The sequence below is a fragment of the Rhinatrema bivittatum genome, chromosome 3 (assembly GCF_901001135.1).
Source record: "Rhinatrema bivittatum chromosome 3, aRhiBiv1.1, whole genome shotgun sequence".
NCBI classification, from domain to species: Eukaryota; Metazoa; Chordata; class Amphibia; order Gymnophiona; family Rhinatrematidae; genus Rhinatrema; species Rhinatrema bivittatum.
The window spans coordinates 550,159,504-550,179,029 of NC_042617.1; the positions used below are offsets into that span (position 1 = coordinate 550,159,504).

At 42.1% G+C, this 19,526-nt stretch overlaps 1 protein-coding gene across 5 annotated transcripts in view; it reads left to right on the top strand.

Moving 5' to 3' along the window:
* Nucleotides 1-17,012, top strand: part of CEP85L (centrosomal protein 85 like) — a 382,914-nt gene extending 365,902 nt beyond the window's left edge. For all 5 annotated transcript variants that reach the window (XM_029596422.1, XM_029596423.1, XM_029596424.1 and 2 more), the window contains 2 exons: nt 10,094-10,307; nt 16,175-17,012. In XM_029596422.1, the coding sequence (XP_029452282.1) occupies nt 10,094-10,307; nt 16,175-16,338 (378 nt within the window). In that variant the 3' untranslated portion in view covers nt 16,339-17,012. The remainder of the gene's footprint in view (nt 1-10,093; nt 10,308-16,174) is intronic.
* The last annotated feature ends 2,514 nt before the right edge of the window (nt 17,013-19,526 follow it).

Consider the following 19,526-nt stretch of genomic DNA (forward strand, 5'->3'; position numbering starts at 1 on the left):
TATACTAACTGCACTAACCACATCCTCTGGCAACAAATTCCAGAGTTTAATTGTGCGTTGAGTGAAAAAGAACTTTCTCTGATTAGTTTTAAATGTGCCACACACTAACTTCATGGAGTGCCCCCTAGTCTTTCTATTATCCGAAAGAGTAAATAACCGATTCACATCTACCCGTTCTAGACCTCTCATGATTTTAAACACCTCTATCATATCCCCTCTCAGCCGTCTCTTCTCCAAGCTGAAAAGTCCTAACCTTTTTAGTCTTTCCTCATAGGGGAACTGTTCCATTCCCCTTATCATTTTGGTAGCCCTTCTCTGTACCTTCTCCATCGCAATTATATCTTTTTTGAGATGCGGCGACCAGAATTATACACAGTATTCAAGGTGCGGTCTCTCCATGGAGCGATACAGAGGCATTATGACATTTTCCGTTTTATTCACCATTCCCTTTCTAATAATTCCCAACATTCTGTTTGCTTTTTTGACTGCCACAGCACACTGAACCGACGATTTCAATGTGTTATCCACTATAACGCCTAGATCTCTTTCTTGGGTTGTAGCACCTAATATGGAACCTAACATTGTGTAACTATAGCATGGGTTATTTTTCCCTATATGCATCACCTTGCACTTATCCACATTAAATTTCATCTGCCATTTTGATGCCCAATTTGCCAGTCTCACAAGGTCTTTCTGCAATTTATCACAATCTGCTTGTGATTTAACTACTCTGAACAATTTTGTATCATCTGCAAATTTGATTATCTCACTCGTCGTATTTCTTTCCAGATCATTTATAAATATATTGAAAAGTAAGGGTCCCAATACAGATCCCAGTGATAAAGCTTGTTCAGGAATTTTAAAGATATCCATTAAATATTTTTTCCACATGTCTTTGGGAGGAATTTGTAGATCCGTTGGAAAAGTAATAAAACGGGGGTTTCTCCCCCGAATTTGATTTTCCTAATCTGTTTGAAAGAAATTGGTTTTCTTTAAGCAAAGCCTGATGAAGAGCAGATGTGCTTTCTGGGTCAACTTTAAAGGTCTCTCAGGATTTTTTTAAATCTCTCTGGTTTCACTTTCCAGTGTTTTCACATGGGTTATCTAAAACAGTTATGTAGTTCACCACCAGATGTATTTGAGCTACACTATTATTGTTTAAAGTCTGAATTGCTTCCCAGATTGTTTCAAGTGTAAATGTTCTTGGCCTTACTGTCTCAAACGGCTGTATCAATGGTAAGTTGGTTGAATGAAGAAAACTTTCTCTGAGCTGTCACAGAACTTCACCTCCAGGAATTCCCCCTGTTTCACCAAGATTGTCAGTTGGCAATGAAGCAATTTCAGCAGGCTCTGCAGTCTCAGAATGAGGCTTGACGCTACCAGCATCATTCAGCGGGATTTGCAGGGTCCATCCGTTCCTCCGGGGACAGAGATATTAATGGTTCTGGGAAGGAGTCGAGTCCTTCTTCCCCACTGACCTCCAATGATTCTACTCCTGAAGTAGTAGTTCCCCGCTGCACATGATCATCCATCGGACTGACCACAGGGCTCAAGGGAGGGGAAGCTGATTCATCCCGGTCTCTAACCCTCATTCGGCCAGAATGAGGCATATTTCCAATAAGATAAGGCAAAGTAAGGATGAACACAAGCATGTACTGCTAGATCCCCATCTTGGATCCTCCAACAATAAATCTTTCTTAACTAAGAAATACCTATCCTTTCCCCTGCATTTTAGAGATGAAACATCATAAAATAATACCAGCTCAAGTGCACAGGAGACCTCAAGTCCTAAAAGATGCAAAGAAGGCTGGTAATCCTCTTCCAAAATTGCTTTATTAAGGAACAAGACCAAAAAACAAGAGAGAGAGCAGGGGTACTTTGTAATTTCAGACATAGGTCCAAGTCTGTCAGATGGGCCCTGTGTATGCTAATAAGATTGATATATGCTTTCTGCAATAATTTAAAGTATATTTCCCTCAACTACGCATTGTTGGTGAGACCTTTTCTTCTGTTAAAACAATTCAAAAATGTATCTTGTGAAAGTCTGTCCAGTCTAGCTCCTGAAATGCTTTATGAATTTTAGAAACTGAAAGCATTTCAACCTCATCTATCATAACAAATGCCTCCAACTTCACTTGCACAGTTGGAGTAAGAAAGTTTCCATTTCATAAATGAATATAATGCTTCAGTTGCAAATAAGGGAGAAAACCTTTATTTGGCATTTTATACAAATATTTTAGTTGATAGAAAGACATCATCCTACCTTCAGAGTTTAAAACATGTGATATCCCGGATTGAACGTCGGTATATAAAAATAAATAAATAATAATTTGAGAAATTCCTAAAGCAGTCCATTGATAGAAAGATCTCACCTGGTCTCCTGTTAGAATATCTCTATTCCTTTGTATAGATAGGAAGGAGGATACTTCTCAGTAACAACTCAACATTTTAGAGATACATTTCCATGACTGTTGCAAGGGAGCAATTAAAACACTACATCTCACAACCCTAGAAAGCCTGCTGCTCGTGGCATGAAGGAGAAATGGTAGAGAAAATGGAACTGAAGCTGAAGATTCCATGAAGATGTTTGCATAGGTGGAAGTATCCAACAACCAGTCCTTAAGTAGTATAACTAAGGATATTTCATTTTATATTTTAAGATCTGGAAGCACTAGGCCCCATGTTCCAAATCCGTTTTTAGCCACTGTAGCGGTACCCAAGGTTTAGACCCTTTTCATAAACATTTTAAAAGCAAAGTATCAAGAAATTGTAAATACTTCCTTAACAAGTGATTGGGGAGAGTCTGAAGGATATATGACTACTTAGGAAAAAGAAACTTCTTAAACAGATTTATGTGGCCTATCAAAAAGGAAGGGAGATCTTGTCACTTTTGAAATTTGAGTTTGGTAAAGTCCAACAATGGCAAAATATTGCTTGACATAAAAATTTCAAATCCTCACAGATTAAAATTCCTAGATAACGAAGAGTGCCTTGACACCATTCAAAGGGAAAATCATTAGCCCACCGAGTTTTAATAAATGTGGGGAATGCTATGGCCACCAATTTGGACACATTTAACTTAAATCTCGAACAAAGCCCAAATCTGTCAAACAATTTCATCAAACCCATCAAAGACTATTTAGGATTTTTAAGAAATACCAAAAGATCATCTGTGAAAGCTGCAATTTTAAAGCACCCATGCCCCATTTTCATTCCAATTATATGATCAGCTTCCTGGATTGTTCGCAGAAGTGGTGCCGTAGATAATAAAACCAATAATGATGAAAGAGGACAACCCTGTAAGGTACCTCTCCCACTTCTGAGACTTCTTCCCATTTGCCTGACTCACAGTTTTAGGGTCCACTTACAACAAATGAATTACTTTGAGAAATAACCAGTTATTCCCATTTCATCTAAAACTAGAAATAAGCAGCTCCATTCCATATGATCCAATGCTTTTTCTGTGTCAAAGCTGATCAATGAAGTAATGCCCAATTTCATAGGTTGCTCTATGGCCGCCGAAACAAGACACACGTTGGTAACCAAGTAGCGATATTGTACAAATTCAACCTGTGTCTCAGAAGTAATAGTATTGCCAATCTGTCTGGAAAAATCTTTGCCAAAAGTTTAATGTCAGAATTCAAAAAAGGTGGGACAGTAAGACACACGGTGGGATAGGTCCTAACCTGTTTTTGGGATCACAATGATCACAATGACCTATATTAGTCAAGGCCGAATAATAAGAATATAGAGGATCTACTACTCTGTCTAACAAAGTATGGAAAAATTCTGCATTGCACCCATCAGGGCCTGGGGTTTTATACAGACCGGCTCTGCCCCCTGAATCTGGTATCGCTGGTCCTCACAGCACGAATGTTGAATGCTCAGTAGTCTCCTCCTTACTCCTTCCCAGGGAGGTGGAGGACATAGTGCTTTCAAGTAGAAAGCTTTCAACCATAAAATCCTGGAGTTTCAAGTGGAAGAGATTCTGTATATGATGCAAGATCAGCGAACTGGATCCCTTCTTCAGTAGCCCAAGGATTTACTCCATTATCTCTTCTTCCTCTCATTCTCTGGCCTCAGTACCTCTTCAATTAAAGCCCATCACAGTGCCATTGCAGCCTATTATCAAGCAGGTGGACAGTGTTCCTCTCTCTTGTCACCTTTTAATATCAAAGTTCATGAAGCTTTGTGACATTTCAAGTCTCTGGTCAGTAAACCTCCAGTACCTTGGGAACTAAATGTGATTCTGGCTCAAATCATGAAATCTACCTTTGAACCTCTCAAGTAAGTGAACTTGAATTTTTTCAGCCTGGAAAGGTTTGTCTCTTATGGCCATCACTTCAGTATGAAGAATAAGCGAATTACAGACTCTGGTCTCTTATCTGTGGTTTTTTCACATCAGGGCTGTTTTATGAACTCACCCTAAATTCCTTCCAAAAGTGCTCTTTGCATTCCACATTAACCAGGCTATTGAGTTGCCAATGTTCTTTCCAAGACTGAATGCACACAAAGAAGAATGGGCTCTTTGCTTCTTGGATTGCAAGAGAATCTTAGCGTATTATTTGAAAAGGACTCAATCTCACCATCAAATTTCTCAGCTGTTTGTGTCCTTTGATCCCAACAGATTGGAAAGGGCAGTTTCCAAAAGAACTCTGTGTAATTGTCTAGCGGACTGTATAGAGCAGTATTATGCTCTTGTTAGCTTACAGGTTACAGACTCTGTCAAGCCTCATCAAGTGAGAGTCATGGTAACTTCAGTGGCTTGTTTGAGATCACTTCCATTAAATACATATGCAAAACTGCTGTTTCATTGTATGTTCACACCTGTATGTCCCACTGCTCTCTTAACAGCTTGTCCTGTGGAGACAATGTTTGGACAAGCAGTTCTGTGCAATTCATTTACCCAGTATTCCACTCTCCACCTAGTGGAGCTGGTTTGTCTATTAAGTCATTGTTCTGCAATATAAACCTAACTTGGGGCTGTTCTCCACACGTTAAGGCTGATTAATCCTGCTTGTCGATAGAGAAAGCAAGCTTGCTTATCTGTAAACATGGTTCTCTGTAGATGACAAGTAAAATCAACCATTCTTAATACCTGCCCATCATCCTGAAGGGTCAGCTATCTTGCTAAGTCTCTGGAAGAGACTGAGGGGTTCACAAGGCAGTGTCCTTGCTCAGAAACTCCTGCACATGCTCAAAGACTTTATGAGTTCTGAGAGCTGGTTCCATGTTGGTGCCATTGGATGATGATACCTACAAGTTATGGCTGATTTAAGCTCCTGACTACGGAGAGCACTGTTTATAGATAAACAACTTGCTTGATTACCAAATGCTTCAGTTTCAAAGAGTTTTACCACTCAGAGAGATAATGGGTAAATTTGCAAGGCATGATGAGAACTTAACATTGAAAAGTCATCTTGGTTGTGCTGAAAAAAAGATGTCTGGAATGCTTAGGTAAACATGACTAATAAATAAATTATTATGGTTTGAAAGATTTGAAGGTAATTTTCACTGGTCTACAGAGAGCTATAGTATACGCATAAGCCTGTTACACTGAGAACCTAGCACTGCATACGTTTCCACATGCTCGTTAGCTAATACCATAGTAAGATAGTAAATGATGGCAGATAAAGACCAGTCTGCCCCAGCAAGGTGTTTAGGGCTGTTACTGCCCACTCTGTGCAGGTTACCCCTATACAAAAATGTTACACCTAGTTAGCACAGGTTACGCCATTTTTTCATTTCCATCTTCTGGCCATTAGGGATCCTCTTGCTTATCCCACGTCCTTTAGAATTCTGTTACCATTCTTATTGACACCGCCTCTTCTGGGAGGGCATTCCATGCATTTACCACTTTTTCTGTGAAAAAATATTTCCTGACATTCCTGAATCTTCTCCCCTTGGAGTTTCATATCATGGCCCCTAGTTCTATAGCTTTCTTTGCACCAGAAAAGGTTTCATTTTGTGCATTATGAATACCTTTCAGGAATTTAAAACTCTGTTTTATATCCACCCTGTCTCTTCTTCTCTAGGGTACACATATTTAGTTCATCAAGTTTCATCTCAAGTTTTTTGGTGCAAGCCTCACACCATTTTGATTGCCTTTCTCTGGACCACGTCTATCCCATCTTGTTCCTTTTTAGATACAATCTCCAGAACTGAGCATAGTGCTCAAGGTGAGGGCATACCAATGATCTGTACAGTGCAATAACACCTCCTTTTTCCTGCTGGTTATGCCTCTCTCTCTCTATGCAGTCTAGCATCCTTCTAGCCCGAATCACCATCATTTCACATTGCATCACTGTCTTTAGGTCATTAGACATTATCACCCTGAGGTCTCTGTCTCCTCAACACATAACAGCTTCTTTGGACTACACCCGAAATGTATGACTCTGCACTTCTTGACACTGAATTCTAGCTGTTCAACCTTTGACCACTCCTCAATCTGTCTTAGATCACTTCTCATTCTCTCTACCCCCTTCAGGGCTGTTTACTTGTTGCAGATCTTATTGTCATTCGCAAAAAAAAATCAAACCTTACCTTCTAAATGCTCCGCAATTCCACTTGAACAAGATTGGCCTCAGAATCGATCTCTGAGACACCTCACTTATCACTCTTCTTTTCTCAGAGCCAGTTCCATTTACCATTATGCACTGTCATTTTGTCAGTAAACCAATTTCTAATCCATTCCATGACATGGGACCCACACTCTTGCTTAAAATATTCATAAGCTTCCTATATGGGACTGCGACAAAGCTTTGCTGAAAACCAAATAAATCATATCAGGTGATCTAATTCTCTTGTTACCTATTAAAGAAAATCCATCAGATTCATCTGACGTTATCTTCCTCTGTTAAGAACATGTTGCCTTCGATCCTGCAACCCACTGGATTGTAAATAGTTTATTATCCTTTCCTTCAGCAGGGCCACCACTAATTTTCCCTCCACTGAGATAAGGCTACCCAGGCTGTAGTTTCCAACTTCCTCTCTGCCATTACTTTTGTGATGCGGGACCAAACTGCTCTTCTCCATTTGTTCGCCATCACTCCTATCCCTAGGGATCTATTGAACAGGTCCTTCAGTGGATGCGCCAGCATTTCTCTGAGCTCCCGTAGTATCCTAGAATGTAACTCAAGGCCTTATCCACTTTCAGTTTTGCTATTTCCACCCAAACGTTCTCATCCATACTCACGTCAACCAGCAGTAGGCATTCTCCAAGGCCTTCTTTAGGTGTAAATGTGTGTGTATAGATCTGCAGGCATATTTTAAAAAACTGAATATATGTGAATGCCGTACCCGCCCTCAAACACCTCTTTCCAGTGCATGGAAATATATGTTTGGAATCTCTTCTGGGCAAAATTTTACTCACACAACCACATTTTATGCGCAGAAATGCTTTTGAGAATCAGGCACTTTATTACAAAAACAAAAACCCAACCCAGAATTCCATTGGCTGTACAAGTGGCAAGCATCTTAGTAATCAAAGAATTAAAGGAAAATGAATCCTTAGTATATCATAATACACAGTACTTATGCAGATTGACTTAGAAAAGGTTTGGTATTTTGTGCAAGTGAGAAAATTTTAAATGTTGACTGATTGTCATTAAAATTCCTGCTCTAAACTACTCTAAACAATTCTAGAACTCTTTTTTTTTTTTAATGCACAGTTTGTCAGCTGGTACTCAGGCTATAAAATCTGTGCTGCACACATTACAGCATATATAATCCTATCCCTCAAGCAGAAGTCTTCCTGTTACTGGTACAACTGGAGAGGGAGATCCACTCATTCCCCCAGTCCCATAAACGAAAGTTATGCCCAAAGTATACTGAAGTTTGGGGTACCCCTTTCCACCCTATCTGTCTGTGGCACTGGCTGGTGCTGTTAATATGCACAGCTTATTCTGGGGTATATTTACTAAGCTGCGTTAGCTGGTTACCATGTGGTAAATGCCTTAATGCAGCAATAACTTGCGGTATTTAAAATACTTTATATTATTTTATCCTAAATAGTGCAAAAATGGTAATAAATTGCTTTGCATGCAAACGCTTTGCAAATGTTTGCAAAGAAGGTCATTACTAGTACATTTTATGGTAATAAAATAACACTGTTTGCTTGAAAAATCACAGGCCAAGTTATTTTCAGGAAAGTTAGCTGCAGCTCAGAGTTGTAGCTAACTTTCCTCAGGAGCATGGGATGCTAATGCGGGTTTCGATGCTCCCAGCTATAACTTAAAGGGCCAGAGCTGCCCCAGAGATGCTCCCCACCCCCAACATGCTCCCCTCCCCCGAGGGGGGTCTTGTTAAACCCCCTTCCCAACCCCTTGCCACTTCTAGAACCATCCCCAAAATATCAAAATAAATAAAATCAAAGCTGCACAATGATGGCCTCTTCCCAATCCCTCCCCTTTGAAAAACTAGCCCCACCCCCTCTAGCCTCCAAAGGCCCATCTGCATCAGTACCAGCCGCACCCCTGGCTTCTAGAAGCCAACCACTTCCCACCTCCCCTCGCCAGCAGCCATGTCTGTCAGTCCCTGGTGACTAGTGAAGCCTAGAGCACCCCCTAGAGGCCAGGCCATGTGCTGTCTGAAAAATATGGCACCACCTCGCCGCTTAACTACTTATGCCCCAACCCCTGATGCAGGTGGGATTTTGGAGGCTGGGGGTGGTAGGGTTGGGGCTGATTTTTCAAAGGGGTGGGATTGGGAAGGGGAGAAGCCATCAATGTGCAACTTTGGTTTTGCCTCTGGAGAAAACATCGTGGTTTAGTAAATGACCCCGTGAGTGAGATCAGTCAGTGACTGGCATTTTGTTTTTTAGATATCTGTTGTCTGTTTCCTCATTCAGTCAGTTAGTCAAACATTTTAAGGCAGCTAAACTAAAATGAACTTTTAAGGATCTCCTGTACTGTATGGTAAGTGTATTAAATGATTAAAACTGTAAATCAGCCATAGTGTTATCAGGAAGAATGCCACAATACGGCATTTACATCCAGTGATTGCTTCTGGGGAGCTGCATAAAGGGAGCAGACTGATTGATCGGCTTTGTAAGAATGCCTGTGACAGAACTGCTTTGCCTTTTGGGGGGCAAGGGAATGGGAAGAAACACAATAATATATTCCAGGACCTGAATTTATACTGTGACAAGACTGCCCATCATAAATGACAGGATTTGTGCACACACCGTCCATTCTCTCTCAGGACTGGAAAGGTGTACTCCAAGGAACACACAGAACTTACGTTATTTGTGTATGCTCCATCCCCAGTCCTTTCTCTCATTCCCCCCCTCCCTATTCCATCCTCACTCCTTCTCCCTTCCTCTGCTCGATCCACACCTCTATCAGTCTTAATGTTTCACTCTCCTCCACCCTGTCTGGCTTTCCTTGCCTGCGTATTTGTATTTATTAAAAATGGTACACCAGGGCTGGCAAGCACTACTCATTGCCATGTGGACTTGCTGGATTCACTTCCCAGCTTCGGTCTTCTGCTCCTCTCACTGGCTAGCAATGCCGCAGAGGCAACAGTGACAGCCTCGGGCAGGGAGGGAATCTGAGACATGGCACAGTGAGTGACACCTGGCAGACAGATTCTGGAAGGATCCCTGGTGCATGCCCCCTCCTAGGCAAGGACTGTCACCCCAGCGACCGGGCCAAGTGAATTGGGTGGGTGTACAAGACAGAAGGAAAAAGCCTGAGGGCGGTTGTGAATGAAGGCTGGTGGCACCAGATTCCAGTCCTTGCTTCAATTGAACTGGAAGCCAGAATAGCAGGAAGAAACTGCCAGGACCCCCTACCTGTCCCCCAAAATAAAAGAGAAGTAAAATGTGGCACCGGATGATTTTACAGAGCAGAGGATGGAAGCTCCTTTCAGCATCTTGACGAGAAAAAAGCTGGGGCTTTGAGCAGCAGGCTGGCAGTATGGTTGCTTGCTTGTTTGCCAGGCTGGTTCGGAAGCTGATTGATGGATGAGAGTTTTATGGGAGAGAACAGATGAAAGCTGGCTCTTATGATACAGGATGCTCGTACCTTTTGAGTGGCATGAGATTGCAAAAAATGTGCTGTTGACATCGGTTTCTCTTTTTATTGTCCCGTAGAACCAAAGACTAAGGGAAGAGAATATATCCCTGATGAAGCAGGCACAGCAGATAGAACAATCCAACCAGCCATTGTTGGAGAAGATACCAGCAGCTGAGCAGTGTTTGAAGGAAATGTCTCACTGCTTGTTTGACTTGAAAGCGCTGTGCAGTATTCTTAATCAGAGAGCTCAGGGCAAGGAGCCCAACCTTTCCTTACTACTGGAAATTGGATGTAAGTGATATTATTTTATTTGTGTATCTGACTTCTGTTCCACCTTTCAGGCACTTCCCTGTCCCCGGAGGGCTCACACTCTAGGTTTGTAACTGAGGCAATGGAGGGCGACATGACTTGCCTGAGATCACAAGGAGCAGCAGCAGCAGGATTTGAACCCTAGCTTCACAGCCTATTCTTACTACTGCAGGTTTTATCTTAGTCAGAAATAACGCTTGTTCAACACTGTGTGTCTTGACTAGATCATAAGCTCAATGGAGCAGGGACTGTCTCTTATGTGTATCTGTTCAGCACTGCATATGTCTAGTAGAGTTTCAGAAATGATATTTTTTTGAATTCATTTTATTTAATATTCTGCTTTTCAGATAGTTCGAAGCAGATTACATTAAAGTACTGTAGGTATATCCCTGTCCCCAGAGGGTTAACAATCTAACAGGCCGATGAAATATAGTGCGCTGAGATGAGCGCACTGCTTAGCACGCGCTTGGATGCGCGTTTTGTACGCAGATCCAAAACCCCTTATGCAATAAGGGGATTAGCACATCCAAAACACGCATCCTAACCAGCACGTAGCTAATGGCGCTCATCACATGTAAATTTGTTAATGAGGCTATTAGCTGTTAACCCCGATGCAAAAAAGAAATGTGCACATTTTTACTCTCAAAAACTAATGCCTGCCCTGGAACAGATGTTAATTCTTGAGGAACCCCTAAAGTTAACAGAAAAGACTACACTGATATTACATTAGCTTATAAGTGTATATTTGAGGCAGTGGAGGGTGAATATGACTTGCCCAGACTCATAAGTAATCTCTGCTGTAACTAAATAGAAATAATTCATGGTAACGTATATTGTATATAATTCCTCCTTGTAAAAAATTTGATTGTTAAATGTTTGCGCTTATAAAAAGTTGATGCTTAAATTTATGCCCCTGTAACTTCCAGTTACTTGTTCTCTCCCACTATCCCCTCTCCTCCAAGTTTTCGGCCCCCCCCCCCCTACTATTTTCATCAGTTCTATATTCACTGTAAAGCCTGCTGCTGCTTTTTGTTTCTTGTTAACCGATGAGATGTTCCCAATGACCATCTCGGTATATAAAAACTGTTAAATAAATAAATAAGGAGCAGCAATGAGATTTGAACCCTAGCTCTTTTGGGTGGTAGCCCATTGCACTAACCACTCTGCTAGGAGTGGTAGTAATTCTAGATAAATCAGATTCTGTATAGAGTGCTGCAGGACTCTTCACCAAAGGTGAACACTAACGAGTCTTGTAAGTCGATTTTCATTTTCTGTGCATCTCTGTTTCCTTTTCTCAGAAGTGCAAGGTTTATACACAGTACATACATTATGCTACAGTCACATATATACATGTTCCCTACTTGCTTGATGTGCGTAGGGGGCCAGATTGAGCCATGTTGGCGCCCAGGACAGGCTAGTAATATGGCGCCCTCCCTAGTAATTTCGTGTCCCCCCAAAACATTCCAAACAGGATAGCGTTATTTCTTTCTTTAAAATCAAAATATATATACTGACAGGTCAATATTCAGTAAGCTGCTTAGTGGACACGTTATCCAGCTAAAATTAGTCAGTTGGCTTGACCTGTATATTCAGTGGGATAGACGACCCACTGAATATACTTGCCTAAAAATATCTGGCTAAAAAAACCTAACTGGCTATGTTTGAATATAGCCGATTAGATCTTTTAGTTATCCTGCATTGAGTGGCAAGATAACTTTCTGTATGACTGGATATCTTCCAAAAATATCCGGCTAAATAGTGCTTTACAAAAAAATAGAAAGATGAAGTAAAGGGCGTATGGCCTGATTTTCTACTTTCCTTTATAAGCTATATTGTCTGAACATGGCAGATTTCTGGAAATAAAATTAATCACACTAAATCCAGAGTATTTCCTCTAGGACCATTGAGGTTTGAAGAGATACCAAGATGTTTCTCTGCCTTTAGGAAGACATGGGATATGGGGGATATGGGTGCCGCATAGAGCGGCAGACAGATACAGACTCAACCATGCACTTGTGGTTACAAAGATCAAGCAGGATCTGGTGGGTTGGGATGATCACTTCCTTTCTTGGGTTGGTAGGATTAATGTTCTGAAAATGAATATCCTGCCCTGTTTAATGTATCTGTTTCAGCATATTCCTTGCTACCTGCCTGAGGTTTTTTTTTTTTATATCTGTTATGTATGGGGGTCATGTTAAAATTTATTTGGCACCAGAGGCCAGCTCGCATCAAGTTGCGCATGCTTTGGCGGCCCAAGGAGGCAGGTGGAATGGCCCTCCTGGACCATTGGGCTTGTGGATTGTTGGGGGCTATGGTGTGGCCACATAGGGAACGTATTGTGCCCTGGTACATGCTTGAAAGTAAATTAGTAGGTGATGTGGACTTGCCAATGTTGCTCCTGCAGCCAGACTTGCTTATGGGCACTAAGAAAGCTAGTGGGGCCAGCCCTCACATCACATGTACATTGAAAATCTGGAAATCACTGAGCAAAAAACTGAAGTGGCCAGCGCAGGGTCTTTCGGCACTCACTTCCCTGTGCGGGAACCTCAGAATGGTGACGTCTATGATGTATAGGGATGACACCAGTTGGAGGAAATTGGGCCTAAAATTTTTGGGACAATTATGGGAAGATGATAGTACTCAGTTTAAATCTTTCCAGGACCTTAAAGATGAATTTGAAATGGAGGGTAAATTGGAAGTATTCTACCGACATTTGTGGACGAGCTGGGTTGTTTCATGAAAAATGGATGGCAGCTTCGGTTCCCTGATTCAGTTGAGCAAATTTTTATTCAGGAAAATATACCTCGTAAAGGTATATTTCTTTTTCTAAAGCTTTGCAGAAAATCCAAATCAAGCTGTTATGATTCCTGCCCAAGGAGCTACTCCCCGCGAGCAGGCCTCTCACCTCCGGTGCTGCCTTCTCCAACGGCACAGAGCTGCCGACGTTCTTCGTGGTAAGAGCCGCAGTCAGCTTGTCGTCTTCACCGCGGCAGGAGCCGCGGACTTCAGGGTGCCTCTCCAGAACGGCGGGCCTGCCGCCGTGCCTCTACGTGGCTGGGGCCGCTGCCGACACCTGCTTCATCTTCACGGCCAGAGGCCGCAGTCCCCGGTCTCTCCTGGCAGCTGTGCCGCCTTCGATCCCTCCTGCAGCAGCAGGAGCTGCTACCGACGTAGGGGCCTGCTCCTCCGCCCAGCCCTGCTTCTTCGTCGTCGGCGTCTGTGCAGGGCCGCTAAGCATGGTCCTGCACAGCTTCCTGTTTCCTGCTCCTAAGGCGCGGGCCGCGCCTCTTCACAAGATTTAAAGGGCCCATGGCCGCATATGCCCTGGGCCCCACCTGATGACTGTTTCCTGGTTTAGCCCTATATAAGGGCTTCTCCTGCACTCCTGTATTGCCTTGCATTGGAGTTCTTCGCTCCTGGAAGTCTCGTTTTCCAGCGCTCCATCAGGCCTTCGTTCTTCGTTGGAGCTCCATGTCTCGTCTTGCTTCCTGAGTCTTCGTCTCTGTGGTTTCCTGATGTTCCACGTCTTCATGGCGGCGGTCCGGGGCGGTTCGGGGGCGGGATCGAGTGCTCCGGCACAGTGGCCTGTGCTGGGGCATGGCGCATGCAGGGGCAGATTTTCTTGGGTTACGCGCATATGTTACGCGCGTAGCCTTTGAAAATCTGCCCCTATGTGTGTGTGTGTGGGGGGGGGGGGGGGGGAACAAATGCACCCCAATGTCACCAGTTTGTAAAAAGTGCACCTGGTCCCAAACACAAAATTGTGTGGGGAAAAAAACAATCAAGCAAATGAAAAAGTTACGCGTGTAACTTTTGCAGCAAACTTTTGCAGCAAAGGTAGGGGAGATTTAGTTAGGGATGGGGGTGGGTTAGATAGGGGAAGGGAGGGGAATGTGGGGGGGGGGGGGCCGGAAAAAAGTTCCCTCCAAGGCCGCTCCGATTTCAGAGCGGCCTTGGAGGGAACGGGGAAAGCCATCGGGACGCCCCTTGGGCTTGGCACGCGCAAGGTGCACGTGTGTGCACTCCTTGCGCGCGCCGAGCCCGTATTTTATAACATGCGCGCGGCAGTGCATACATGTTATAAGATCGGGCGTAGATTTGTTTGTGCCAGGTTGCGCGAACAAATCTACGTCCGCGCGTAGATTTTAAGAGCTGGCCCATATACTTTTTGAGTACTCAGGGTCGGGGTAAAGGCAGTTTTTGAAATCTGTGTACTTCACTGCTTTTCTCCCCAACCTTTCTATATTAACATTCCTTTGTTTTTTACTATCCATATGAGTATATTTGTTGCCCTGGGTAACAGGCTATAGTTAGAAATTTGCATTGCTTAATATAAAATAAGAAAACTGCAAGTTTATGTTATACTTCACTACTGTACTTTTCCCATTTAATGTTCTGGTTGGATTCACTGTCTCCTTACACAATACTTGTAAAAAGGTTAATTACTGTTTTATTCCGGTGTGATGATTGTATCTGGTCTGTAGTGCCACAAGTGAGAGGCTGTTTGGGAAGGGCACAAAATTGTGGTATCGGGATGATTGGGAACCTGTCTCATCCCCTACTTCGGCTGCGAACCTGAAGATAAATCATATTGTTAAATATAATTTCTCATGGGTACTTCACAGTCTGGGCGAAGTGGGAGGCCACATTTAAAGTGGGTCTTTTGACTGGCACACTCATGCTGCTGAATATCCCTGTCAGCTTAGCTGGGTAAGTTTATCTGGCTAACTTTACTAGTCGGCCAGAGGCTGACTATGGACCTCTATATTTATTCTGTAGTTTTTGGCAGGGGGATTGAAGAGGGAAGTGTCTTTCTCTTGGTTTCCTAGATATTTCATTTTGGATTTATGCTAATTTAGATTATTTATGATGTTAATCTTTTTTTTTTTTAATTATTTTGGGTATTATTTGTGCCCGTGAGCCATGATGTTTGAGAATGTTTCTCATATAATACCTTAAAGCATCTACAAAAATAATTTTCAAAATAATTTGCACATGTGTAATTTTGAGCACCATCCCGAAGCATAAATATCCAGACCAGGTCTTCTCCTGGCTTGTCGCACTTTCTCTGTGCCCCTTTGTGGTGGACGTGTGGATTTAAAACAGATGATCAAATTAATAAATAAATAAAAATTGAACTGAACCCGTTAGAGTTTGATAAGATACTTGCATGCTTTTTTGTCCGCAGATTAGCTTGGTGGGAATATTGGCTAGGAAACCCTGAATTAAAGAATGGCCTTGGGGGCCTCTTGCTATCTGTTGCAAGAGATTTAGAATAAATTATGAAGCTCACATCCTAACTCCAGAGTTTGCTTGCTCTCCTTCTTGCACCTCTAGCTGAAATACGTGCAGTACCTGAATGTGATCCGCTCTGACGGGTCCACAAATAAATAAATAATGAAAATAGTATTTTAGAATTGATGGTGTTTGCCTCCGAGGAGTCCTTCTTCACCATCTGGAGTCATAACAAGCTTTTGTAAAATATTATTGGATGATTCTCGGAGGGCTTTCATTTTGATGGAATGGGGGACCCGTTAAAAAAGAAATTTGTGTGTTAATACTCAGAAGTGTAACCATTGACTTTATTGTAAAACAAGACCAGTGAAATACTGGAAGGAGCTCTTGGGAGTCCTTTGTTCAATTATTTTATGGGGAGGGAAACCCATAATCTCAGTGGGTGAAAAATGTTTGGTGAGTGCTCCTAAATAAGAAACGGTAACAGACCATAGGGTAAAAGGAATCAAGAAAACCGCTACAGGCCTCCTGTCTGAAAGGAATCACCAGCTGGAGGTTTTCTGATCTTGGTTACTGGGCTGAGTTCACATGTTTGGTGTTTTTCTTCTTTGCAGCAGTGAACGACGGTGCTGAGGAAAAGGAGGGCTGGTACAGCACAGAAACTCTTTCCAGGAAGCTGTCAGATGTGCGCCAGTTACGGAAGGATATTGATGAGCTGAGGACTATTATCTCGGACTGCTATGCTCAGGACATGGGGGACAACTGCATTACCCAGTGACACAGCACTATTGGCCTTATAGCAATACTGACTATTAACATTAAATGCTGCTTTAGATACACTTCCTTGCATTTCTAACAAGCCATATTGGAAAACTGTAAATTGCCCGGGAACTGCACACAGTTCTGTTGGCGGAAAGGAGAGAAAGGAAAAGACACTGCTCTGCATTTTGTACCCGGAGAGGGAAAAAGTCAACAAAAACAAGAAAAAGTGTGACAGCCTGTTGAAAGATGAATTTTTTTTCCCCCTTCTCATAAAACTACTGAATGTAGGACCAAGCTGTGAATATTGTTAGAAACAGAGGTGTGGAAGTACATTTCATCTTGTGGATACTTAGAATAGCTCAAACCATCATCTGAGAAGGTTCCAAAATCAGGTTTGGCACTAAAGGTAATGAAGTTCCCTGCTTGTGGGCGCTGCCCTTACAGGGAAGTGTGGGCTGCTGTGGGGGCTCAGAGTGGATCCAGGCACTTGAAGCTGCTGCTGTTCAGTGCACAGTGACCTATAGGAAAGGCAGCAGAGGTAGCGTCAAGTGCAGCAGGCCAAGTGGACTGCCCTGTTCAATTGGCATTTCCCGTAACCGATGAGGGACTGGATAGATGAGGGATTTTGAGCCTCTTGCTGTTCTGTAGCGATTATACAGGCAAGCTTGCATCATTGGACATTTTGAGGGGTTGTGGTTTTTTTTTTGGTGGGGGGGGGGGGGGGGGGGTTAAGAAACATTTTTTACACCTCTTGGTCAGCTGTGTAGCACTTGAAGGTGCTGAACCTGATGAATAGCATATATCTGTAGAACATAGCCAGAGAAAAGCTGTGACCAGACAGTATTAGCACCTGATTTTGATTTCAACATGTGTTTTCTATTATGTTTTAGCACCTGCAGTATTTTACATATTATATGTGTAGTGCACTTGATTTTTAAAGTGGTACAGTGAGCTCTCATGCCAGTAAAATGATTATTAAAAAAAAACCCAGAAAGATTGGAGGAAGGGCGATGTATGAGCCAAGTGTGAACTGCAGATTATTTTTGCAATACAGTAACAGACTTGGAACTATATGACTGCAGACATAGTTATCTTTCAGTCTGGTTTCTGAGAAATGCAAGGCTGCTCTTGGCTTGACATGCCTCCTGTTATATGTCTTCCTGTAATGTAAATAGTGGAGCACTCATCAAGGCAGAGAAGCATGGTTGACTGACTACAGAAGAGTCCCTGTAGTCTCACTGGATGCTAAATTGAATAAAATGCAGTTGGGGAATAGATGCTAACACTGATACGTGAGAATCTGATGCAGTTGTAGTGTGATGCCTTGCTGTAGCTGAGGGACAATCTAGAGAGCTAGTGGGTGTATCTTGTGTAGTTCTGTAGCTCCTTTGGTGGATGGTCTTCTGCAGGTGAAGAAAACCATATCTGATTACTGTAATCAAGATTGTGCTAAAGAATCTTGAAAGTATGAAACTGTTTCTAAAGCACAAAAAAGGAAGAGTGTATTTTGAAAGAGTGTGGGAGTTCACCTTCATTGTGTGAGCATAAATGAATGCTCAGTATCAGTTGTATAGTTGTAATTTATTAGCTCCTTGCTTATCTATATAAAAGTGGAAATGCAAGGGTTTCTTTCTAAGGCAGGGCTTCCCAAACCTATCCTAGGGACCCCGTAGTCAGTCGGGTTTTCAGGATATCCACAATGAATATGCATGAGATAATTTGCATATACCGAGTCTCCATTGTATGTAAATGTATCTCACGCATATTCGTTGCGGATATCCTGAAAACCCGACTGGCTGTGGGGTCCCCAGGACAGGTTTAGGAAGCCCCGCTCATGGGTAAGGAAGATGGTCTCTTCTGTTTTAGAAAGTTTTTATGGGTCTCTATGTATAGAGATACAAAAGTGACACTCCAGAATAACCAGTAAGCCTATTTTTATGTTCTAATCATTACAGTTGCATTATGGGTCTAAGATAAAGGCAGAAAAATCAAAACATTCAGAGTTATGGCCACCAAAGTACATCTAACTCCATCATACATGACATCTGAAGATGAGACCTACAGTATATGATGTCATAAACTCATGTACTGCTTCTTTGGATTATTCTTATGTCAGTCCAGTAAAAGATCTCTCAATCTACAAAGAACAGATGATAAAAACAGTTTTTTAAAATATTCCACAATTATGAGGAATATTTTAAACCAGAGGAAGGAGAGAGAGCATTGCATATCTGTATCTACTTCTTCAGGATAGTGAAAACATAATTCATTGCCAGTGCCAAATTTGGCAATCAAGCTTGCTCTCTTGATCAGCACGTTTTTTTTTTTGAGAGTCTAACTTACATCATCATACTTGTGATCTTTTCCCTCCAAAATCTTGTCCACCTTAGATTTTTTTACATTCAGAAATAATTCACAGGACTCTAGAATCCTGACTTTGATTCCTTATGCTCAATTTTGCCAGGTCTTGTATGGTTTCTATTTGTTTTTATGTTTTCCGACTCTTTTTTTATTTACGGTATATAGTAAATTATGTCTCCCACCTGTCCATGCCAACTCTTTGGCCAGTATTTTCCCCCAATCAAGACACTGAAAGCCTGTTAATGCCCAGATTTGCATATTAGTAAGTCTTCACAGTCAACATTTTTTTTCATAATCCTGTACCGCTTTGAACATCTTCACTAATAATTAGCTTATCTCTTCATAGAAACACCATGTTGCTATGGTTATCTGCATAGATAAGACCATTTACCATAAGTATATAGGGTTTACTAACCATCTTTTTATATTAAGATCTAAGATGTGCTAGGCTGGGTTAGAGCAAAGGTCCATCAAGCCCAGCATTCTGTCTCCAACAGTGCCAGTCCGGGTCATTAGGAAGTACCCAACAGATCCCAAAGAGAAGATCAAATTCCTTGTTGTTCACTCCCGAGCCCACCTGGATAATAATTATGATGGCTTAACCATATCCTTTGACAGAAAATTCCACAGCTTGATAGTGTGTTAGGTGAAAAGAAAATATTTTCTCATATGAACATAAAATTTGCCTACCTGGGTCAGACCAAGGGTCCATCAAGCCCAGTATCCTGTTTCCAACAGTGGTCAATCCAAGTCACAAGTACCTGGCAGGTACCCAAATATTAAATAAATATCAAGCTACTGTTGCTTATTAATTAATAGCAGTTTATGGATTTTCCCTCTAGG